Below are 26,417 nucleotides of genomic sequence, written 5' to 3' on the forward strand. Positions count from 1 at the left end.
CCGTTAAGCCAACTCCCCTCCCAAATAATTTTATTCAGGACAACCATACTTATCCTGGAAAGACCTGGGTGCAAGGCAAAAAACAATCCTGGAGCACACAGCCAGCCACTTTAGAATTATCAACTAACCATAATACAGATCGCTTGTAGGATTAAAACAAGCTTACCCAAAGGAAAACCCACACAGACAGGAAGAATGTGCAGACTCCACTCAGACAAAGGCTGGGTAAAGGATTCAAACTCACGGGGTCTGACCACCTCACCACGTGTGAAAAGTTAGATTCTTAAGCAGTTTCCTTTCAGGGCAGAAGGCCACACACATGGAAGTGAGCAACACTTTATACACACAATCTATGTTTTCAAGGAGTTTCTGGATAGACTGGTGTCCCTGTTACCATGATTGGTGATAACTTCAACTAGATGAGTAACTAGAGCAAAGGAGAGACAGTAGGATACTACCTCCTATTGCAATATGTTCCCACAGTACACTGGGTGGCAACATACTGAATATCCAGCATTGTTCTGGTTTGGGCTACCCCAGAGAAACATGGGATATATAGACTTGACAAGCTGCCCTGTAATGGTCCTTAAGAGCCAGTGGAGTAAGCTACTGGCAGAGAGCCCCAAGTTTGCCATCCTGAAACTCTGACTGATCCAGAAGTGGTTCCTTGATATGCTTCTGACTTGCTGTAATTATTTCCAGCTGTGGCTTTAAAAGGAGTCTCTTCTGCTCAGGCAGGAAAGTTGGAGTGGGAGGTGCCCAACTGTGTGACCCTGAACAAGTCACATGACCTGCCTATTCTCCAATTGGAAAACCAAAAGAAATGGAACCAATTGTATCATAAATGTTGTAAGTCGTCTTGCATAAAGGTGTCAGCCAGACAAGTTCATGTAACTGTACTGTAATTTACTCGATTAATTAGCCAAATATTGTTTTAGCAAAGTAAAATATTTTTTCTATGACAGAAGAAGGATGCCTTTCTATAATGAGCACCATCCCAAGTCCATAAGGATCTTTGCAAATATTGAGCTATTGTGCAAACATTTCTGTATGCTTTTCACACTTGTAGCAGAGGCAGGTTCAGGATGTGACAGTGAGACACAAATAAGGACTGAACTGGTGTCACAATTCAGGCAGTGTTAAAAATGTATTCTGCTTTGTATACATTTCTGCTGTGCAATCTTTTAGTATATTTCGTGTCTTTCAAAAGTAGAAAATCTAATTGTATGTTTTGTTTTGTGACATTTGGTGTCTTTGGTTCACTTTATTTGTACCACCATTTTGTTTAACTTTGACCTGGTTGCTATGATGCAGAGCATAAATGCTAGGGGTGTGGTTTTAGATCAGCCAGCACTGAATGCTAATCAGCATCCAAGATTGAGGATGCTCAAAGAAAACACTTTTAAGTGTGATTCGTGATTTATTTAAAGCAACTCCTTTTAACTCCAACATTTATCAGCAGTAGTTTATCTTTCTGGCTTTGACCTTTGCTACCTGTTAATATTATTATTTCATATTCTGGTCCTTCTTAAGCCCTGAAGCTGCCATTCCTGGAAGTAAAACTGAAAGTCCTGGGTTTGACAGCCCAGTGCTTTATTCACTAAACCATACTGCCTGAATACTTTAGCCAAACCTGATGCAGAAAATTAACTTAATGTGGTTCTGCAGTGCCATTTTCATGTATCTTCACATTTTTAATTTCAGAAACAGGACCTGGTATGTGCTACAAGTAATGTAAAATTTAAATAGTTTCCTGGGCACTAATCTGCTTTGTTACCTTGTGACATCTCCAAATATAGTGTACAATAAGTTTTTTTATTAACTGAATCTTTTTTTCCTACTACTGAGTGGTAGGAGGTAACATTAAATAGTGAAAGGACATTCAATCCACACTTCCAAAATAAATGCCATGTGGCCTTAAAAGGTTTAAGTTTCAGGGCATTTAAAGGATTGCCATAGCCAAATGACTGACTTCCTGGTATCATTTACAGTCTTAAAAGGACAACATCTTGAAATTGTCTGTTTTGTAGTGTTTTTCATTTTTATGAACTATATAATTCTCCCATGCTTTTTGCTGGTTCTCTGTTCATGTTTTTTAATTATTCCTAATTTTGCTCAGATGCCTCTCCCTATAATTATATGTTTAGTAACCTGAAAGTCCTGTATAAATCACCTGTTTTCCACAGCTCTTTGCTGAGATATTAGTTATGTGTAACTCTCAATGTTGTGCTTCCCTTCCATCCCTGTGCCTTTTGTGGGTTTTATTGGTCTTTTGATCATTCTTGTTTAGCTTTTCTAGTTTTTGAATTTTGTCGTCGTTCTCAGGTTCTTTGTTTTGGTCTGTGAATTTTTGGTTTGCTCTTTTGGTTTATTTAGTTTTTAGCTTTGTTAGTTTTGAAATTCATTTTTTATTTTGAAATTCTGTATTATTTAGATTTTTTTTTACTTTTTTACTTTACTGTTAACTTGTTTTGAATGTTCTTCATTTAATTGTATGCATTGTATAGTTCCTTCCTCCTTCATTAAGGTTTTATATACCTTAGGATTTCCTTGAAGTTCCTGACCTTTTAAGTTTATAGGTCTCTATCTCTACAACAAGTTCAAGTTCTCTTGTGTAAGAGCTGTGAGCTTCTCTCTTTCAGCCAAGAGGTATTGTAGTACCCTCAAATCACTTTTTTGTGGGTTCCCCTGAACTCTTTTAAGTAAAGAATACACCTATCTATAGGTCATGGAGCCCTGTTGCTGAGAGGTGGCTCTCTGTTGCTGGAGGCTTGTTCACAAAGTTTACAAAATCTGACACTGTTAATATGAGAGGTTTAAATATTGGAGCTGGCAGCCATGTTCTCATCTGAATTTGAGGATGATCCCTGTGTTAGTGCCCTGCAAGCAGGTCCTCAAACTTGCAGGGAAAACTTGGGGGGTGGTGGCTGGATTGGCGCTCCATTCACTGTAAAAAACCTCACACTGTTCCACTCCATTCAAACTAGTGTGGTGCTGAGGTGTCTCCCATTGCACGACTGCAGTTGGGTCCTAATTTGGAATCCTGAGGTGGTTCGTCGATTGGTGGGTGCGGCAGCACACTGTATCAGTGCACTCTCCCAAACTCTTCCACCTTCTCCACTTCCTCCTCCTCCTGTGTTAGTGTGTGATTCTTCGGCTGGTAATAAACTTCTTGACTTTTGAACTCTGCTCTGGTTTTTGGTATCTCAGTCTTTGGTTAGCGATTTAAACTTAATGGCCGATCGGCTTGACTTTTGGTTCTCCTGCTCTGAGTCATTACATTGACCTTCTTATCCATTACATTGACCTTCTTCTCTCTCTCACTCTTTCTCTCATACTCTCTGTCAGAAATTCAGACATATCTTCTACCTGCTGGGTCAGCTACCTTTTAGGTATTGAACCAATACTGAAAAAAGGTAGAAATGAAAGGAACACAGGCCAGGAAATCAAGACAGGAAAATCATTGTGCATTGTCATTAGCAATATCAATGGAAAGTCAAAATTCAAAATGTCAGAGCAAAATGTATAAACTAAAAATATTGGATAAAAACCTATGTGAAAATCCTAAAACCCCAAAGATTTACTAACTACACTACAAAGAATTCTGGACAGTATCCAAAATCTTGGATGCCATGATCTAATGACTGCAATGATGGTAATGATGTTATGAACTAGCAAACGTTGGTCGTTATTCTCCTAGCCATGAAATGGTATTGTCTGCAAATTCAAAATGGCAGCACGTGAATAACAAAACTATATTCTTAAAATATTTAACCCTTTTAATATTAAATCAAAGGGGCATTAAATAAAGTGTTTTTTCTGTACATTTAATAACACCTAAATCATGACTCAGTTGCTCCCAACCGTAGGTCTCTTTTCCTTTATTTTTCCCTGCTAGAAATGGCTTTGTTTTCGCACAGGCAGGCTGATTTGCATCTCCACTGCCTCTGTAATTCCCACTCCTTATTGTTTACAATAGCCTTCTGGAAACATTCTCTGTCACGTGCCACTGTTTCCTATGAGATATCCCATTACAAACAGTATGTACTGGGGGAAAAAATGAGATTTCTGGACTGTCAGGACTTTCTTTTATCCTTTTATTTTCCTGAAAAAAAAAAATATTCTGATTCCATAATTGTGCATGACTGGTCATTAATTTGAATTTCAACTCTCATTCCAGGACCCAGTGATCTTGACCTGAGTCTGCTTGTAGATTCCGCTGATTCAGCAGATATTGGCTCCGATTCTGAAGAGCAGGTAATGATATCCTGAGCTGATTTCTGTCCTCTTCCCCGTAGGCACTCATCATCCATTTATATAATTTCCATTACATTTTGTCTTTCCTATAAGCAGCCAATGTCAGTATGACACCAATTTGCAGACTTCAGCACTTAACCCTTATTGAAATTCATGTGCCTTGGATAAATACTGACTGCAGACCATCATTATCTGTGCTTTGATACCATAGTTTTCCCAAAACAACCATTAGGTAACTTTTTTGCCTGCAATGTATTTTTCTGTATTATACCTGATTATTAGTTCTGTATATCTTATCATTTAGTAGCACCAAAGCAGATAAATCAGAAAAACCAAGCTTGGGATTGCATTGCATTGCACACTGTGTTCTATTTCAAAGTAAACAACTTAAGAAAAGCAATGTTTACCTAATAACGGTATTGGTGTATTTATTTGGTATTTTTATGTTGCGATCATCAGTGACCATTAAAGTGGATCAGTGGGGCTTTCTGTAATTACTAATTTCAGCATTTTAGATCAGGATGTCTTCACCACAATAAGATATTGGTACGTGTCAGTTCCTAAGATGTTATCTGAGTGTCTTGAGAGGTTTTCCTCCTGAGTTGGAAAGACTGCATTTTAACTCCACAGTTTCTGCTCTGGATTGCACTGCAGATACACCTGAATTTAGCAGAGAGTGAAGTCATATGAAGCTTTTAGAAATTTAACAGCAGACCCCTAGGCCACTTGCTAGTAACTCATAGAAGCACTAGGCAAATTTGCAACTATGTTGGAGAAGGAAGTCGAGACTGGCAGGAGGTCAGTGGTTTCCTGCAGACATGAGAGATAGTAACACACGGTCCTAACTCTGAGGAATTAAACTGGGTTGTCCATTTTAAAGAGAAAACTCGAATGCTGCCTGAGAGGTCCAGCCTTTCAAGAGCACGTAGTCCTCAGTAGTGTAGAACACAATAGGCATGGAGATTACGGTGTAAATAAGCTTAAATGATAACTCTAAAAAGTCTGCTTGTGTTTTTGAGTCATCTCTCAAACAGTCTTCACTTGTCCCAAAGTCGTTCATACACTTTACTAGTCTGAACTGATCTCTTCTTTCATAGTAAAACAAATTTTTGTAAAAAAAAAAATCTGATTTTCAAAAGTGCGGATATCTATGTATGTTCACTGCAAAGGCTTGTCTACTGTAGATCTCAAAGATCCTAGAAATGTAAAATTGTACTTACATATCAACAAGAAAGGATTAATTGTATATACAAGTACAGCTTGACATAAAGGACAACGGTGCAGAAAATATGGCCACATTGAATCTTCTAGACATTATTGGTTAAAAGGAAATTGAATTTTAATAAAGTGGGTTCTTTGGAGGATAGCCTATTGGCAGCAATTGTTATGGCTGTTTTGATTCTTAACAATTAATAATTAGTTACATTTACATAGCACTTTCTAGCCTACTCAAAGCACTTTACATAGACATTGGGAAACCACTTCTATTACCACCAATGTGTAGCATCCACCTTTTGTTCTTAATTAAAATATAGCCTAATAATTGTTTTTTTACAACCTGAGTGTGACAGATAATCATAACAGAAAGAACATGAGGATGTACAGTAGCTGGAGTTGACACACAGAAATCTAAGAAATCAGCACGTACTGTACATTAACAGGAAAACACAATGTATGTAGTCAAAACGAATGAGAGCCAAATGCCTCAAAAAGAAATTGCCATCAAAATAAAACAAAAGGTCTTTACTTTGAGGAAGGTGTAGTCCTTTAAGTCAAATGACCACCAAAACCCAATAGCTCCATAGTCATACACATAGAAAGAATACCCATTGTAACGAAATATGGTGAATTTTAAAATTGTGTTGCTTGACAAAATCAAGAATTAGAAGGGTTAATGGTAAAAATAAAATAAAACATGAGAAAAAATAACAATGTAATTGTAAAAAAGGGTAGCTGGGTCACTGACTAAAGTTACTTAAGTTTACATGAGAACAGCATTCTGAAAATTCCCCCTGAGATTAATCTTAATGGAGTGCTTCAATGTAGTGTTCTGGGGGTGACTGATAAAGACTTTAACCAGATTTATATAATGTGCTGTATTTGATTGGGCTTGTCCTTCCTCTAAAGACAGCTGACTCAAATAACAAAGAAAAGGCAATGTTCCAATTTATAGTTATTCCATCCATCCATTTTCCAACCTGTTGAATTCGAACACAGGGTCACGGAGGTCTGCTGGAGCCAATCCCAGCCAACACAGGGCACAAGGCAGGAACCAATCCCGGGCAGGGTGCCAACCCACCGCAGGACACACACAAACACACCAAGCACACACTAGGGCCAATTTAGAATTGCCAATCCACCTAACCTGCATGTCTTTGGACTGTGGGAGGAAACCGGAGCGCCATTTATAGCTATTGTTTTATAAATATTGGGCCGTCATTTGAAATACTGGCACAGAAACAAAAGAGATTTAACAGTGTTACAGTCAGCCAAGTACGTAATTTATAGTAGTCTACACTAATGTTGGAATGGCCTTACAAATTAATATTGAAAATTAAGTAGAATATGAAATCTAAGATTTAGTGAATACTTCTTTTTAGTTCTAACTCCTCACTTTTCAAATGAATTAACTCAACATGAGGCTCAGTGGGTGAGTGAAACATTGACAGTTGTCTCTGTCTTCTTTACATGCTTCAAGGTACAACTTGTCAGCTCACCTCCACTTACTTGGTTAAGATTCTCTAACTGATATGTGGGCAGTTTGAATAATATCGTATTAAAAAGAAAGTGCACATTTAATTAAAAAAATGTTTCTTTGAGCTTTAAGGAAATGGCACCTGACACTCAAAACAAACACGTAGTCACTGTGGCTCCTTAAGCACTATACTGATGTGTACTGATACTAATAGTTTGTAAATGTTTTTAAGAACACCTTTAAAGAACACTTGCACTTTTTATACTAAACCCCCTCTCTTCTTAATTTGCAGCATAAAACAGTTCTGCCTGCCAGTGTCATACAAGAAGTGTGTGTCTTTGGTAGGCAATGAGGAGCAGTGTGTCATTACAAAACAGTACTGGCAATATAAATAGTGCTTCACCAAGATTTGATTTGATGAGGTTAATACATTAACCTGGATTCAGTGGTTTCGAAAATAGATGAATTAATGACATGTATTAAATGAGTAACAAGTCAGAAAAAATAAGTAGGTCATGTACGAGGGGGGACCCTAAAATCCCTGCAATCAGTCAATACCACAGGAATAGGGTGCATTTGTGAATTTCCCCTTGGGATTAATAAAGTATCTATCTATCTATCTATCAACTATCTATCTATCTATCTATCTATCTATCTATCTATCTATCTATCATTTACCGAATATGACTCTAGTTATCGTGTTCCTGCAAGTCTGGTGAATCAGTCCGCTGAGTGGCATTGTGCTGAGCTGATCGAGTGCAGTATTTCTACTGTTTATTCTACAATCATGCAAATAACTTCGGCAATTTTTTTTCCAATCCTCCATGACAGGTTTTGAAGAGTTGATGATGATAACATTTTTCAATATTAATAGACTTGTTCATAAGGAGTTTGTTCCTTGTGAACTGGGTGTTAATCAATGACATGTCACTGAACTGCTGAGGCATCTACGGGAAATCATTAGACAAAAAAATGTCTGGTGTACTGGCCCACCCAAAACTGCATTTTACACCATGACAGCACACCCGACACATACCGTGTTGCCAGTATCATTATATTCGCCAGATCTCGCTCTTTTTGTTCCCAGTCATAAAATTGAGACTGAAGTGAAGAAGATTTGCTACCATGTTAGAAATCTAATAAAAATCGCCAGTGGCTGTAGACATGGTGCATAAAGGGGAGAAGTACTGGGACAAGTGTATTACATCTCAAGGACATTATTTTGAAGGTGAATGACAGGGAGTTGCTTTAAGTTTTATAAGAAATTTCTTTTAACAATGTTGTAAATTTTTGAGAACCCCCCCATATCTTCTACAGCAACATTCTCCCTCAGTGTTATTTTCCAAATAGAATTCACCCCTCCTAAAATGAAGTTCAAATTCTTGTTTTATTTATGGTAATGTTAATTCTGTTTATTATTTGTTTTATTCTTTGTTTATGATTTTGACTCTAAGTCTTTGTTATGTGTCTTGAGTTTAGGGGTGGTTCCTCAAAAGTAGGGACCACCTGCCCATCACCACCTGGGACTGCCCTCAACCCTATAAAGACAGAGGGCTTCCCACAGTTCCTGTTGGTCTGTTTGAATGCACTTTTGAATGAATTTTTGTATTTCTAAATTTTTATTTTGTTTTCTGGATTTACATTTGGGACTTGTTTGCCTTTGCAGTCATTCCCTGCTGTGACTCTAGTGCTCTTTGGAGCTTCACTGTCGAGCGTCGCTGTTTTTGAAAATAAATCTTTTACTGATAAAGATTCTGTGTTGTGTTCTGTGATGTTAGCTGGGGTTTATGATGAGATTTCCCCCACTAGTGATCGTTTTTGGAATTGTTTAGGATTTCCGTGCCTTGGAACTCTCAAGCACTGAACACCCAGAAAATATATGTCCAAAGTCTCTTGAATTGCTTTAAAAAAAAAAGAAATATATTTAAAACAAACAAATACTCGCTTTACAAAGCATATGTTAAGTCTTTAGTTTATGGTTTTTATATTTTATTTCTTGTGCTTCTGGAGGTATGCCAGAAAATAAGCAAGAGATTTTCCCTGGGAAAACGAACAGATTCACCAGTTAAATGAGACAGAAACTAAAACTCTAAAATATGGCTTACAAGCCTGGCTTTCCTTATCTTGCTCTCTCTCAAGATTTGGCTTGGGTGGGGGAGAATAACACTGTTTAACTAACACCCACCTGGGGTCTTAAATACCAATATAAATGTGAGTCGTGCCGAGTGCCTGTCTGAGTTTAAAGCCTCTGCATGCTCCCTTTGCATTGTTTTGCGCTCTGTCATAAATTCTTAAAAAGTCATTCCTCTTTCTCTCACGGTAACAGGCACAGTAGCAGGTGCCATCTCTTGGCTCCTGATTGCCTCCATGCCTGTCACTAACAAGCAGCTAAGGGCACTGAACAAAATAAATAATTAGGTCACTAGCTCCCTACCTCCTCTGAGTTCTGCTGACACTGAACATCTGGTGATGCCCAGATACAGAGTTTAATTAATAAAAAAAAAAGTCTAATATGTACTGTATGTCAGAGCTGGACATCAGCTAAAGATAACTTAAGGCATGCATTTGGAGATAATTTGATATTAGCCATCTCTGAATTGAATTGAGAAAGCATAATGTTTTTTGACCAAACTAAGACAGATTCTTGTCATAAAGGATCCAAACAGAATACAGTCAACGTTTGAGATGCACCAAGCTCTTCATCTGTGAAGATTTCATCTCTCAAACTATATGGCATAAATAAATTATAATGCCATTCTGCAAATGTGGCCTGATCTGATTATGTAAGCTGGTATCCTCTGATGTCCCGTTACAGCCTATTGGACCAGTCTACACTCACCAGCGACATTATGAGCATGAAGTCGACAGGAACGTGACCTTTGAATGATGTTTGTTTGCATGCTTCAAAGCAGACTTTGTTGCATATTCAAGCAGCACTGCCTGTACAAGGCCCAAATATTAAGCACTGCTTGGACCGCACCTCCCATTTCACAGCAATATGACGTCTGTTTTCTTTTGAAAGCTGTAACTGTGTACAGACCTTCACAGTATTCTGGATTCTCTCACTATGATATCTTTAATAATTCAGCTGGCTTTGATGCTACCATAAGTACTTCTTTATTGTATAATGATAATGGCAATAGAAGTACCATATATCCCACTATGATTGTAATCTTTTGACAAAAATTTCCAACATGTTTTTTACTATTATTAGCCAGTGTAGCCTTTGTGTACATTGAATGTTTATTGACCAAAAACACACAAGTAAAGAATAAACTATTAGGAGAATTTGAACTATAGAAGTAAACCATCAGTGCCTCAAACGTTCTGGATATTTCTAATCCGAGTCTCCATCTACTTGATGGGGTTGCTCAGCCACTTGTTAACCACAAACACAGTGTCTGAAGCACCAGATGTTCCCTTACATTTGCCACTTTTCCCCCTTGGCCCTTCTGTAGTAGGCACTGCCTCACTACCAGATGAGCACTTGCCCCAAGTGACCTCTCAACTCTAAGTGACAGTGTCATGGACTGGTTTTTATATCCCATCTAGAGGGCAATTATGTGCTCAACAGAACACTTTGACATTTCTGATGCTATTCTGTCAGAGCATCTTCTCGTGGCTCTAAGTGTCACAATGTTTGGCACCCATTAATCATTACACCTTTGTGTTTCTTTATTTATTTAATACTAGGAAATATACGGACCTCCGGTCCTCAGGTAAAGGTGCTTCATATACAGTACAGCAAGCTGAACATTTGCATTTTGGCCGCACATTCTTTTGTTTTCAGTATGTGAGCACATCGCTGATCTAATTCGATTTCATAAGTCGTATTCAACACAACCAAACATTGATATAAGGATGTAAAAGCAATGTTTGCCTATGAACAGACATTGTGAGCCTTCACATACATTTCTCTATTGTTGTTGTTCTTGTATTCTGTATCATGGAGAATGCTGATAAGCCATAGCATTACAATGAGTTAGAAAGACTGCATCTTAACTCCACGGTTTCTGCTCTGGATTGCACTGCAGGTACACCTGAATGTAGCAGAGAGTGAAGTCATATGAAGCTTTTAGAAATTTAACAGTAGACCCCTAGGCCACCTGCTAGTAACTCATAGCCAGCCATATCACCCTGTAGCCCTAGACTGGTTGCCCACGGAAGCTAAGCAGGGTTGAGCCTGGTCAGTACCTGAATGGGAGACCTTCTGGGAAAACTAGGTTGCTGCTGGAAGAGGTGTCAGTGAGGCCAGCAGGGGTGCTCACCCTGTGGTCTGTGTGGGTCCTAATGCCCCAGTATAGTGATGGGGACACTATACTGTAAAAAGCACCGTCTTCGGATGAGACGTTAAACCGAGGTCCTGACTCTCTGTGGTCATTAAAAATCCCAGGATGTCTTTCAGAAAGTGTAGGGGTGTTTCCCCGGCATCCTGGCCAGATTTGCCCATTGGCCTCTGACCGTCATGGCCTCCTAATCATCCCCATACACTGATTGGCTTCATCACTCTGTCTCCTCTCCACCAGTAAGCTGGTGTGTGGTGAGCGTTCTGGCGCACTATGGCTGCCGCCGCATCATCCAGGTGGATGCTGCACACTGGTGGTGGTTGAGGAGATCCCCTTGTATGTAAAGCGCTTTGAGTGCCTTGAAAAGCGCTATATAAATGTAATAATAAATTAATAAATCATAGAAGCACTAGGCAAATTTGCAACTATGTTGGAGAAGGAAGTCGAGACTGGCAGGAGGTCAGTGGTTTCCTGCAAACATGAGATATAGTAGCACACGGCTTACTTCTTGTCATTCTTTATCACTGAGGTGCTTCCTGTGTTTGGCTTGACGCTCAGGAAATGTCATCTCTAAAGATCTTTCTCATGCCATCACGGTGTGTATAACTGTATTTTGTGATCATGACAATCACTTTGGAGTAAGCACAGTTTACACAGTTGTTTGTCGGTCTTTACCGCATGTATGTTCTGTATTAATCCATATTGAATGGTCAGCAGATAACAACAACAACATTTATTTATATAGCACATTTTCATACAAACAGTAGCTCAAAGTGCTTTACATATTAAAGAATAGAAAATGAAAGACACAATTTTAAAACAAAATAAATCAACATTAACATCGAATAAGAGTAAGGTTCAATGGCCAGGGGACAGAAAAACAAAAACTCCAGACGGCTGGAGAAAAAAAAATCTGTAGGGATTCCAGACCATGAGACCGCCCAGTCCCTCTGGGCATTCTACCTAACATAAATGAAACGGTCCTCTTTGGATTTAGGATTCTCACGGAAGGGCTTGATGATGATGATGATGGTCACGTAGACTTCTGCCTTTTAATCCGTCCATCATTGTTGGAGCATCATGAAGCTTTGAGTAGGTGGTGGTGGCGCACCACCACAAAGAAACCGGAAAAAGAAACAGAAAGAGAGTAGGGGTCAGTACCGATTTTAGAGCCACCATGAATAGTTATTTTGAGGAAATTGAACATATAGAGTATCAGGATTAAGTTAAATTAAGATTAAATTGAAGTTATAAAAGGCCATGTTAAAGTAATGTGTTTTCAGCAGTGTTTTAAACTGCTCTACTGTATCAGCCTGGCGAATTCCTATTGGCAGGCTATTCCAGATTTTAGGTGCATAGCAGCAGAAGGCCGCCTCACCACTTCTTTTAAGTTTTGTTCTTGGAATTCTAAGGAGCACCTGGAGGAAATCCACGTAGTCACGAGGAGAACATGCAAACTTCATGCAGGGAGGACTTGGTGCTACCACTGCACCCCATGCCACCCTAACCTTAAATGTAAAATAACTTAAAATTCTCAACCCTGCTTAATCCAGCTTAGGGTTGTGAGTTAGGTCAGATCAGGTCTGGTTGGGGAGCATTCACTGTTACACCGCATTGCCGCACCCCCCACATGACAAAACACCACAGAATCCTGGTTTGCAACCCCCCAGGCAACAACAACAATAACAACATTTATTTATATAGCACATTTTCATACAAACAGTAGCTCAAAGTGCTTTACATAATAAAGAATAGAAAAATAAAAGACACAATAAGAAACAAAATAAATCAACATTAATTAACATCGAATAAGAGTAAGGTTCAATGGCGAGGGACAGAAAAAACAAAAACTCCAGGCGGCTGGAGAAAAAAGAAAATCTGTAGGGATTCCAGACCATGAGACTGCCCAGTCCCTCTGGGAATTCTACCTAACATAAATGAAACAGTCCTCTTTGGATTTAGGGTTCTCACGGAAGGGCTTGATGAAGATGGTCACGTAGAATTCTGCCTTTTAATCCATCCATCATTGTTGGAACATCATGATGCTTTGAGTAGTTGGAGGTGGCGAGGCCACCAGCACAAAGAAACCGGAAAAAGAAACAGAAAAGAGAGTAGGGGTCAGTACGGATTTTAGAGCCACCATGAATAGTTATTTTGAGGAAATTGAACATATAGAGTATCAAGATTAAGTTAAATTAAGATTAATTGAAGTTATAAAAGGCCATGTTAAAGTAATGTGTTTTCAGCAGTGTTTTAAAGTGCTCTACTGTATCAGCCTGGCGAATTCCTATTGGCAGGCTATTCCAGATTTTAGGTGCATAGCAGCAGAAGGCCGCCTCACCACTTCTTTTAAGTTTTGTTCTTGGAATTCTAAGGAGATACTCATTTGAGGATCTAAGGTTACGGTTTGGAATATAAGGTGTCAGACATTCCGATATATAAGATGGAGCGAGATTATTTAAGGCTTTATAAACCATAAGCAGAATTTTAAAGTCAATCCTGAATGACACAGGTAACCAGTGTAGTGACATCAAAACTGGAGAAATGTGTTGATTTTCTTTTCCTAGTTAGGATTCTAGCAGCTGCATTCTGCACTCGTTGCAAGTGATTTATGTCTTTTTGGGTAGTCCTGAGAGGAGTGCGTTACAGTAATCTAGTCGACTGAAAACAAACGCGTGAACTAATTTCTCAGCATCTTTCAGTGATATAAGAGGTCTAACTTTACTTATGTTTCTTAAGTGAAAAATGCTGTCCTAATGATCTGATTAATATGCGATTTAAAATTCAATCAGATCATTTCATCATATGATCATCAGATCATAGCTCTGCAGCTCTTCTTCTTTTTCTTCTTCTTCCAATAAGCAGCCTCAGCAATATGCTTCATGTTCAGCAGATGTTGCCACTGTTCTTTTCCTTTCTGTCATTTCACCCTCTCAGGCAGTTTCCAGCCATCCATTATCCAACCTGTTATATCCTTACTACAGGATCACAGGGGTCTGCTGGAGCCAATCCCAGCCAACACAGGGCACAAGGCAGGAAACAAACCCCAGGCAGGGTGCCAGCCCACCACAGTCTCAGGCAGTTTGTCAGAAGAAGTACACAAACCCCAATTACTTCATAAAGGTTGCCACTACTCATATTTTTTGCTTCCACCAGCACATATTACATCATAACCTTGTGATTAAGACCAAGATCAAGGTTCTAGCCCTGGCGGTTCACGACTAATCATCTAACAGATGGACACAACCCTTAGAATTATATTATAGAGATTATTTATTGTTATTCTTATTTTTGATAACTTTTAATGTCATTTCTGCTACATCTTCATGTCACCCTTTTGTTTGCTGCTTTTCTATTTATGATTTGGTTCCATGGGTGCCAGTTTATTGTTAGTAGCAAAGACCCCATTGCTCTACTTGTGGTTAGTGGCCCATGATGTCATCACATTGGCCTTATGTAAAACTGCTGCACAGTCAATAGTTTTTCTGAATTTTGCATAAAACCTAAGGAAACCCCTCTCTAAGATTAGCATGCAGAACTTCTAACCATAAGGTTTTGTTAACATCTCAGGTTTGGTTTCTTAGTGGCCCTTAATTTACATGTTAGACCTTTGCATTTTTTGGCAATCCTTTCTAATTATACCTTTCAAACAATATTTATATTCTGCTCCTCAGTTTTATATTAAGTCACTTTGGTCAAGTCAAGTAATAACACCCTTAATCCCAAGTATTAGTTTTGAAGCAAGGTCAGGCATAGTTGACAGCTCCCATCATGTTTACCATGTTTAATACACTGCAAGCATCACATTTACCAAGGAACAAACCCCTACTGCCACCCATTGATCTGGGGAAGTTGACAGTGTTGTTATCCAGTGCCCCATGATCCCTCACCCCAACTTTTCTTGCTGTAGTTCCCACATGCATTCATTAAACAAATAAGGCTAACAGGAGTTTCAGATTGAATTACAGTGACTTTGGTGGGCACTCTAGTCAATTGTCAACTCTCTTTTTGGAGTACAAACCTCACTGACTCTTTGCCTTGTTGTGTGACACTCCAGTGCCCTACTGCCACTAGCATTCCTTGTCAAGCAGACACTATGCAACACTCTATTAAAGTCATTAAGCCAGTTCATACACAAATATCACACATCAGCATATGGACCCCTGTTCATGACTGCACTGTCCCTTGCAGAAAACTTAACTAAACTTTCAGAAAAAAAATGCTTTTTCTGTTGAATGATAGCTCTTACCAATGGCCACATATCTGTATTCTATTGTTAATTGCATGAAATAGTAAGAGGACCAATGTAGACACAATTTCATGTGCCAGCGAGCGTTATGTCTGTGACGTTAAGGTATAACATAGTCTTGTGTCATTTAACTTGAGATAAATTCTATGTTTTTCTCACATTTGACATTAAAAATTGTGAAATGTAGGCAGTCACTTTCCAACATTTGTCTGAGCAAATGGGAGGGTTGGAAAGAGAGGTTAGAAAGGCGCCTTGAAATAAAATGTATTATTACTATCTCTTATATATATTTCTCTTCTGGTTCATCCTGCTTCCACCTCAAAACGGTCCCGCCCACACGGCATTTCTCGATTAATTCTAGTCCTCTTCCAAACCCTTCCCCACCCTGCCTGCGGCCTCCCATACCCCCCCAAGCCGCTTTTCACTTCGGCCATGTGTGCATTTAAATAAAATACACGTTTAGATATCATAAGTAAGTGAGACCGTTATCCACATGTCAAATGAAAAATGCAGTGCAATATGCAAAATTTTAAAAATCAGTCTGATCAGGTTTTTAATGGCGCGCTGCGGAGAAAGAGAATTAAATTAAATTTAGGAAATGGCATGGCACCACTCCTAGAGAATGTTAGATTTTGTTATCATAACTGATTTAGCATGAAACGTTTAAATACACTTATTTGCAATAATAGAACTTAACATTTTGTGCTGTAAGGTGTAAATTAAATACATAGAAACATATCCGTCAATTCAGTAATAAAAGCAACATAGGTGTTTGCAGACTCTCAGTTAAAAATTATATATACTGTATGTAAAGTGTTTTAGGCAGGCTAATCATAGGGCTTTGATAAGTGTTTAAGGTTTTGGAGGTGTGCTGTATTTGTACAGACCTGAACGGAGCAATAAACTTGACAAAGACCTGACAGCCGTGAGTCCTTCTGTTCTTATTTCTAGGGGTCACTACAATATGTTGTTTTCCTGCATGTGCTGCAATAGTTAGTGCTGCTGCCTTACAGATCTGGTGTCAGGTTCAAGTCCCACACCCAGTTGTTGCACATTTCTCCCCTTATCTGTTAGCCTTTCCTCTGGGAACTCCAGTTTTCCTCCAACTTCCACCATCTTAGATTACAGTAACTGCAGATTCTAAATCGACCCCCGTGTGAGTTGGCTTTGCATGTCTAAGTGGCCCATCCTTGGTTCTTGCCCAACAAACCTGTTCTTCCAGGAAAGCCTCTGCCTCCCCACAGCATTACACTCAGTTAAGGAGGTTTGAGAATTTTATGTTGCAGCTTTATTTACAATACCTTAATTTCATTTCCTACTTTTGTAAGTACCACTTTTTAGAACAGTTAAGTACATTAATCTATAATTGGGGAAGCTTGTCTGTATTTGCAATACAAGTTATTAATTTCATTTATTTCTGCAAGCCTACCGGAAATTAAGAATATCAGATAAACAAAAACAGCATGGCACAGTTTTTGTATGTGAGTCACAGAGAACACAAGTCAAAACCTGAATACATTTAATTAATGTTTTATCATTTTATCATATTTCATTTGTCACTGTCATTGTTTGGATGCTTAAATCATTAAACATTGAATATAAATATATACAGGGGTTTACAGAGGAACATCACACAGGTCTATAGAGGTTGTAAATGATTAAGCACATTTTAAAAATCTGGCATAGTCTATGTATTTGAATACACTAATACACTGGATTGGTCATTACGGGCAGAAATGGCCTGCCCAGCACCTTGTTTCCTGTCCACTGCTGGTTTGTTCCCATGTTCTTGATGTCAGTCCTCCAACAGTAAGCCCTCTCCATTAGTTTTTATTTCCCCAGTCATAGATAATTCTGTAGTGCACCACAAAACATTTAAAAGGTCTAGTTGGGACATGGCCTTACAAATCTGAATGGCCGTGTAATGGAGGTTAAGACAAAGCAGATGTGTTTTGCTGTCTCTGTCTCGAAGCCTCCAAAAAGCAATATCACTACCTAGTTTGACTCAGTATTTTCTGTGTTCTGCACATTTGTTAAAAAGGCTCACCCGTGCCTCATCTTCCTCAGACATCGAGGGAAAGTGCAGATTTTCACCATTTGTTCTATCAGACCTCAACAGGTCCACATTATAATCCTCACTGGCTTCATCACATCAGTTCTGCACTGGCTCGGCTCAGGATCATAGACCACCCCAGAGGATGGTGAAGGTAGCACAGAATCTTACCGGCATCCAGCTGCTTTCTCTTTATGACTTATACAACAATTGCCGTCTTAGAAAGGCAATCGGGATAATTGAAGACCTCAGCCATCTTGCACCGCCATCTGACAGTTACCTTCTGGCAAAGAGTATACAGGACTAATTTAACATTAGTCAATTCAGGAATAGTTTCTACACACAAATCAAAAGGTCACTTCGTAATCATATAAACCAGGGATCCTCAATCACAGTCCTGGAGGGCCGCACTGGTTGCAGGTTTTTGTTCTAACCCGGTTGCTTAATTAGAAAGCAATTCTTGCCAATAATTTAATTTCATGGCTTGTCAGAGCTTTAACTCTGCTATTTCAGGTAATTCTCATATCCCAGATTTTCTTCCCCTTTCTAAGGATATCATCCAAATGATTTGAAGGCTAAAATGAATGAGTAATTCTCATTTGTTCACTTTTTTCTCTGAACTTTCCTTCCAAGTATTTCATTAAACCAAATAGTGCATGATAAATACACAGGTGTAAATGGAAACAAGCTAAATGGAGAAATGTTGGTTTCTTTTGTCATTTGCATTTTATTGCTAAGGAGCCATTTAAAACCAAGAATATAGCCATTTAAGATTAAAATAAGCAATAAGGGCTCAAAATCTTAATGAGCGAGACAACTAAAGTGAAGCAGAAGTGTTACTTGAGCAATAAGTGCTTCTTATTAAGCAACTGGGTTGGAGTAAAAACCTGCGGCTCTCCAGGACCGTGATTGAGGACACCTGCTATAAACCAATAGTGTAACATAGCAAGCAGTATTAGTGATATATATTGTACATCTGTATCTTTAGGTGAAGACACTAGAGAATAATCACATCCTAGCATGGGTTTACAATAAACAAGAGTAGAGCTGTGCAGATTGTTTAAATCAGCATCACTATTATCAGTATTCTTTACATAGGATGATTTACTAATTAGAGCACTGGTACTACATAAGGTTGTTTTATGTCACGGGTTGGTATGTTTTCATCCATCATATATTATTATTAATGAATTAATTACTGGTTACACATGGCTTACTATAAAACCCTTTTCAGACAATTCAGTAACCGGCTTGGCTAGATTCAAAATATAACGTACATTAGTATTAAGATGAGTTTCAAATAGTGAAAATGATTAATTACCTTAGCTGTATTGTGTAACAGGATCTGGGCATCATGCCTGCTATGATGTAGCCTATCTCTTCTGAAAAACTGCTGTCAGTCCCAGAAAAAAAAAAAACTGTCGACAAAGGCAAGGCGTTGAGGGAAAGAGAGAGAGAGGTTAGGAGCACATACAGACACAGCATATTTGCCATATACACCACATAACAAATCAACTCAGGATCCCCAGATTAAGACCCGTGTGCAGCCTTGCAATGGGTGACACCTCAGCATCACACTAGTTCAGGCGGAATGGAACAGTGTGAGGGTTTTTATGGTGGCCTGAGTGCCAGTTCTGCCACCAAACCCCAGGCTTTTCTCTGCAGGTTTAAGGGCCTACATGCAGGACTGGATGCTGATTCACGTCATACCCAGGAGGTTAAGGGCCTTGCTCAAGGGCCTAATGGAGTAGAGTCACTTCTGGCATTTACAGGATTTGAACTGGCAACTTTCTGATTACCAGTGCAGATCCCTATCTCAGAGCCACACTCACATAAGTGTGAGGGAAAACAACCAACTAAATACTGCATATACTGTATACAATATCTGAAGATACTTATTGCATATATTGTACATAATTGTGCATATACACTATGTATTTTGTGTGCATGTCTTTTGTTGAAAATGTTTTATTGTCCACTGTTCTGAGGAGGAATGTAAGAAAGAATTTCATTGTACTGAGTACACATGATAATAAACTTGACTTGGTTTAACACACTGACATTATTACATCTTTTTAATTTTGGAAAGACAATCATATGGGGACCTAATCCAACAAATTGTGGCTCTTGTGTTAGGACATCAGATTAAAATTATAAAGTGCATTTAAAATGGAAACCAGAAAACGCCTACTACAGTGGTACCTCTGGTCACGACCGTGATTCGTTCCAAAACTCTGGACACGACCCGATTTGGTCATGACCTGAACATAATTTCACCATAAGATTGTATGTAAATACAATTAATTTGTTCCAGACCGTACAAACTGTATGTAAATACAGTATATATATTTTTTAGGTTTTTTAAGCACAAAAATAGTTAATTATACCATAGAATGCACAGTAAAATAGTAAATTAAATGTAAAAACATTGAATGACACTGAGAAAACCTTGAACAACAGAGAAAACTAACATTGTAAGAGTTCGCTATACCCTTACGAACGGCTCGCTGTAAACACTTTTTTTATGAGTTTTAAGCACAGGGAAAAAACATTAAATGCCACTTCTCTTATGAAACTTTTCAAACCACCCTCTACTGTTTTTAAATTCCTCACCTTCACCACTCGAAGAAGGATTTTTTTTCAGCAAATCGCCACGAATCTTCCTGGCTTTCTCGCATATGATCGCCTCGTTTACTGCAAGTTGCTTCTCGTTCAACCACACTAGCAACAGTTCTTCCACCTGTTCCAGCACCGGAGGCCTCTGCTTGGTTAACATTGTAAGTCCTTTTGCAACATTAGCTGCTTTGTTAGGCCCTGTATACGCAAATAAAAGTAAATGGGAAACGGAGAATGGAAATCATTGGGGCATAGGCAAATCGCGAAGGGAAACTGGCCGCCAGTGTTTTTGTTCGCCACCAGAGCATGTGGTTGTGAACAGATGCAAAGTTTTGGCAAACTTTTTGATCGTGGCCCGATTTGTACGTGTTCTGAAACGTTCGTGACCAGAGGTTCTACTGTAATTTATTTTATTTCTATAACAATTACTTGCATGTGTGTTGAATTGCTGAAGCTCATACAAATAAACCATGAAAGCAAACATCCCACAGATCAGAAGCCACCAATTTATAGTAACACAAAATCACTAAGACATCATCTTCAAATTAGTATGGAAAACTCTTCAGGTTAAGATATTAAGTTCATGCATCTTTTAATTTTAGTTGAAAACCATTATGAATTGTGGTAGTTCAGGTCTTGATAAATACTAAGGGTCATAGGAATCTGAAAACAAAACACCATCCCATGCGCTTGGAGTGGAGATCTGATAGCTTAAAAATGAAAAAACTGAGATATTGGGATCACTTTTGCATGACGTCAAGTCAGAAGCAATGTCACACTTGACAACTGGATTTGCCGACTTCATCACCTGAAGATATCAGATTATATGACAAGAAATTACAGGGAATGATAAATTATAAGACCCTGTGGCAACTTTCTAGCACTGTTTCACTTTTCTGGTATACCGCAAGCTCATCCCTTTCTCTTACAGCCAATAACACACTGCCTGACAGAGACAGTGCTGTATGAATGCTTTTCAGATACAGAGAGTTTTGTTGTAATGGCAACTTTTTTTTTTTGTAGTATGTAAAACACAAGACATCAGATAAACAAGCCTCTCTTCGGTTTGTGAGGCTTTCAACACCCACCTTCCTAATTGCTCAAGCGGTGTTATGTGCATTGTACTTTCAGCTGAGCCCTCATTGGTTCACAACTTTTTCACACACAGACGGCACTCCTACAACTTAAGACAAAATCAAACTTGTTTCGTTTTAGTAGGGTGAGCCACAGACTTGTTGGACTGAGTCATTGGGTGTGTCAGACAACATGATGTGGGGTCACTGGAGTCTGCCTTGGACTCGTTAAGATTGTGTCAATGAAGTCTGCAACTGAAAATCACTGGAAGAGTTGTGCATTATGACAGGGCTTCTCACCAGACAAGATTCATAAACTCTTTGGTCTTTTTCTTAAGATTACAGCCCAGCACATTTCTACTAGCACATGTGAGAGACTCCATTTCTTCCCTGTATTTCCTCTACATTGGAAATCTTGTTTTTTACTGTCTGTGTGATACTATAAATGCAAGACATGAGGGACTAGTCAATATATATATATATATATATATATATATATATATATATATATATATATATTGTGTATATCACCCAATTGCAGTCATTATGTCCAAGTATGTCATTTTGTTTTTAATTGGAAGACCACAGTGTATCTTTGCTCTTTATTTACAGTCTATATGTTTCAGTAATTCCCAGAACAATGCTTGGTCAGACAAGCATTAGCTCAAATTAATATAATGTTAATTTTATATACCTTATGCATTGTTGTTTATTGTGTTTATAGAATTTCTTATGAATGATCTGAAATCACTTCAGTTTCCTTTTTTGTCCAGTGCCTTCTGACTCACTAGTAAAAGAAAACTCCCACATATGTTATACCGTTTGACTCGTCTTGATGTCTGGTTATTCAGAGTGTCGAACTTTTTGGGGTGACCCCTTCTTTTTGGCCCTCTAGACCTGCAAAACCCTCATCTTTACACGTTATTTTCTGATTTATGATAAAAAGTAAATAGGTATCTTAAGAAATAATGATCAGAAGGTCCTGAAGTTAAAAATGTCACATGAATTGACCTTAGATGTTCACCCCCTAATGGCATACAAGGAATCAAAGTTTTCATAAGATTTTTAAAAAATGAGACTCAGTAATTTAATTATGTCAAGTGTCATTTTATGCTACTTCAAGGTTGCTGGTCATAATTATGAGCCACTCCCAGAAGCTTAAAATGAAAAATTCCAAGTGTAAGCATATACAGTAGAGTATTTGACGGTCAGTGGTTGTGAATACGATGCTGCTTTTGATTTTTGATCCTTTACTTGGATCTAGCCCACTATGGACCTTTATGACAAGTTTCTATTACAATTGGGAATATTTAGACTTTAAACATTTATATTGAAGTACACATTTTAATATTTCAATCTGATGCAGCTGTTCGTGTTTATTATGTACTTCCAACTCATGAAATAAATGAAGTTTTTTGTTGTCCAAATGAGATTGCATGTTCATATCAAGCCAATGATGTTCTGCTATGATAATGTCTTCTTAATAACGCTTTACTTTCTTATAAGGATAGTTGAGTTCCATGTTTGAAAATAAAAGTGCATAGTTATAAGCAAATATTTTTAGGTCACCGATGCTTGCTTTCTTTCAGTGCATTGTGCAATTAAAGTGATGACTGCAATTTAATTTTCGCACTATTATTATCCAGTCAAATCAGAATGATCGACAAATCAAATCTATATATTAGATCTTACTGAATTATTCATTTAGTCTAAATAACATTGTCATACAGTCCTCAAAATAATTTGGCACATAAAAGCTGGTAGAACATCTGATGAAAAAAAGCAGCTGATGCAAATGGTGGCAGGATCCATGCATGCGTATCAAAGTGCCAGACTGGAGTTTTACAATAAAGTAAAATACTGAGGCCAGTGCTTGCAGACAGCACCTTTATAAAGTACTAAATGAAAAACAAGCTCTATTAAATAAATTGTTTGGTTTTCTCCAGAAAACAGTTCTTGCATTACTTTTCATGGTAGAAGCTAATGAACAGCAGGCAGACTCTACCCTGACTGGGACAGGATCCAGGTGAGCAGATCAGATTCAATTACTGGCCCACTGAGTGACTGTGAGCCTGTCTAAGCTGTAACTCAAGGAATACGCACGTCTCTGAAATGAACTGTGCATGAAAAACATTTTAGGCTTGTGTGTTTCCTCAAAGGCACCGTTTGAAATAAAAGCTAATTGAAGTGTGGAAAGAGGAAGGAACACATTCATTTTATCTGTGGTTCACCTGTCCTGGGGCATCTGATTTGTCACATTATGGTTACTGCATAAATAAGTGCCTGGTCAGCCGTCATTAGATGATTTATAACCAATTAGCCTTCAGATGAAAGATAGTATATTAATATCCAGCTGAGAGTTACTTTTATTGCCAAGGGGTACACCAAAAATCAGAGATTTATGTACAGGAAACATCTGGAGATGTTGCCTAAATTACAGAGCTTGATGGAATGGCCTTATCCTCTAGTAGCTGGCCTGATACTGATTTTTTTAATTCTGCTTTAATGATTTCTTTTAAGAATTTTAGCAGTTCATCTGCATAATGCAGTGGTTCTCAACCTGTGGGTCGGGCCTCCCTATGGGGGTGTAAAATAACAAAAAGGGGGGCGTGAATATGTGAAAAAAAGAAGAATCAAAAATATGAAAAAAACATCTGTTGAAACCAAAACAAATTAACTTAAACTACATTATGATACTAGAACAATAAATATAGAGCTAGATAAATGTCGATAAAAGTTAAGTAGGTATAATAAAATATGCATCTACATTTCAAAAAAATGTTAAGGGGGGGCGCGATTACAACTGTTATGAAAACTCGGGTCGCAAATACTTAAAGGTTGGGAAATGCTGGCATAATGGTCTGTAACTTATTGATTTGACTCCACTGACTTCCAGTCAGATACATAATCATCTTTAATAAAACCCCTGTGTGTGTCCAGGTGTCCGTGTGTGTGTGTCTTCTGGTGAAGTGCGCATGCGTGGGCACCATGGACGCACACACACTGGAAGCTGGGCACACAATGAATGGACTTGCCACGGCCACGCATGATAAGAAATAAAGGACAACATTGCTTGGGAGAGTGCTGATTGGGTAGTCGCAACCGCGCACATAAAATCCGTTGCTGGGGAGACGCCACACATACAATAATCAGCTGCACGCCAGCACAGATTAAAATACTTGCTGGGGAACTAAACAGTACTTGCTGGGGAGACGCCACTGGCACGATTATCAGCTACACGCCACACATTAAATCAGTTGCTGGGGACACTCTGCTGATTGCCCACTGTTGTGACAGAAAGTTAAAGTCATATTACGGACAACAAAGCCAGTATTACCGTCAGAGAAAATGACAGGCATTTTACGGAAATACAAACCAGTATTACTGCGAGAGAAAATTAAAGACACACAATACAGTGACGCATATTACAGTCACATACAAGCCAGTATTACTGTAAGAGAAAATATTATGGACATATCTACTAACAACATGCCACCCAAAAAAAGGACACGTCAAGTAGGACAAAAGACACAGACAATCAAATCCTATATAAGCAACATCTGCTGGAAGAACGGTCAGCTCAACAGTTCAGCCGAAAGACAAAGAAAAATACGAGCAAATAGATTGATTGAAGAAAAAGAAAATGACCGTCAGAAAAACGCTAAAAGAGAAAGACTCAGAAGAGCAAACCTTAGAAATAGTTGGCATTTACTTGCCAGAACCAGTATTCAGCCACGGTCAGTTATATGTTGTATTATCAAGAGCTAGAAGTTTTCCAGATGTTGTTGTCAAGGTTGTAGATGGTCCTGAACAAAGCAAACTGTTGCCAAACTTAGACAGAATATTTACAAGAAATGTTGTCTATAATGAAATTGTATAGAAAAATTTCATGAGGTAAAAAAATAGAACATTTTGCCTAAATATCTTCTTCAGATATTGTGTCTTAGATTGTTACAAAGTTTTACACTAAGACAATATTAATTATACTTACTGTGTTGTCATATACGTTTCTATTTTATTTTTATTATTTTACTTTAGGCTTGCAAAAATATTTTTGACAAAAAAAAAGAAACAGAATGAGGTCAAGGTCCCTTGCCATTTAATATAGACTGTCCCTACTAATGTTTATGCACTACTAGTCTAGTCAGTTATGTCTAGTCAGTTAAAGCACTATCAAAGAATATCTTTCTAAGCTGTTAGGCCAGGCCCTCACAGCCCTAACCCTTATTTACATAGCAGCCGAGACCATTACTTTACCATAAAGTAATTTATTCTTTTAAACCTTATACTAACCACGATCACACCATTGTGAATCACTGTCCAACCATTTTGCCATCTTGATTCTGCTTGTGAAGGTCCCTTCCATCTTAACATTTTCACTGAAGATGAAGTTCCACCACATCTCTTTTAAATTTCAAACTGCTCTTTTAGACTGAGCCAGCTTGCTGAGCCTTAAGACCAAGCAGAGAGACAACCAGCATTGGTAACACATATGACCATGTTAGTGAAACTGGGCTGCCAACACCATTTGGTTATAGTTTAAAATTATGTAGGATACTAACAAGAGAGTAGAGTGTCTCTCTAATACTCTAATGGGTGCTCTACAGACTTAGAGGAGACAGCATATAAAAATGAAAATGACTTGGAGATGGACATAGTCAGAACAAGGTAAGGTCAAAACTGAGTCAAAACTAAAGTCAAATGTTAATACACTACCCAGAACCCTAATCAGCTTGAATTCTTAAAGCAGGATGTCAATAACAAAAAGATTTTAGTTTGCATTTAAAACTAGAAGTTATCAGCTGTTAGCTTAGATCCCCTGTAAATGAACATGCTGACCTTTATACAGATACTCTGGTGACATCTCATGTATCACATATTTGAGGATATTCTGGGCAGAATTATTATGGAAATGGCCAACCAACACATTTGCTCTGAAATGGCGCCACCCATTGTGGTAAAGGTGAGGTCCATGATTGGTGCTTTAAATAAATAATTGGCAAGCTCTCGTCTTCAGGTGCGGGCGTGGTAGCATTGCGAGAGTGGTTCCCGTGTGTGATGCAGGAGCGGATGTCCTTGCACTTAGCACACAGATGCAGGGTTGCCGGCGACTCTAATTGATGCCCCAGCTGTGCCACGTCCTCTTTTAAAAAGGGAAGCACAAGTGTGAGGAAGGAAAAATGAAAGA

At 38.4% G+C, this 26,417-nt stretch overlaps 1 protein-coding gene across 1 annotated transcript in view; it reads left to right on the top strand.

The window, feature by feature from the left end:
• ak5 (adenylate kinase 5) overlaps positions 1 to 26,417 on the top strand; it is a 517,659-nt gene that overhangs the window by 272,512 nt on the left and 218,730 nt on the right. Inside the window, exon 8 of the mRNA XM_039734419.1 lies at positions 4,181 to 4,257. Within this exon, the coding sequence (XP_039590353.1) occupies positions 4,181 to 4,257 (77 nt within the window). The remainder of the gene's footprint in view (positions 1 to 4,180; positions 4,258 to 26,417) is intronic.

The sequence above is a fragment of the Polypterus senegalus genome, chromosome 14 (genome assembly GCF_016835505.1).
Source record: "Polypterus senegalus isolate Bchr_013 chromosome 14, ASM1683550v1, whole genome shotgun sequence".
Taxonomy (NCBI): Eukaryota; Metazoa; Chordata; class Cladistia; order Polypteriformes; family Polypteridae; genus Polypterus; species Polypterus senegalus.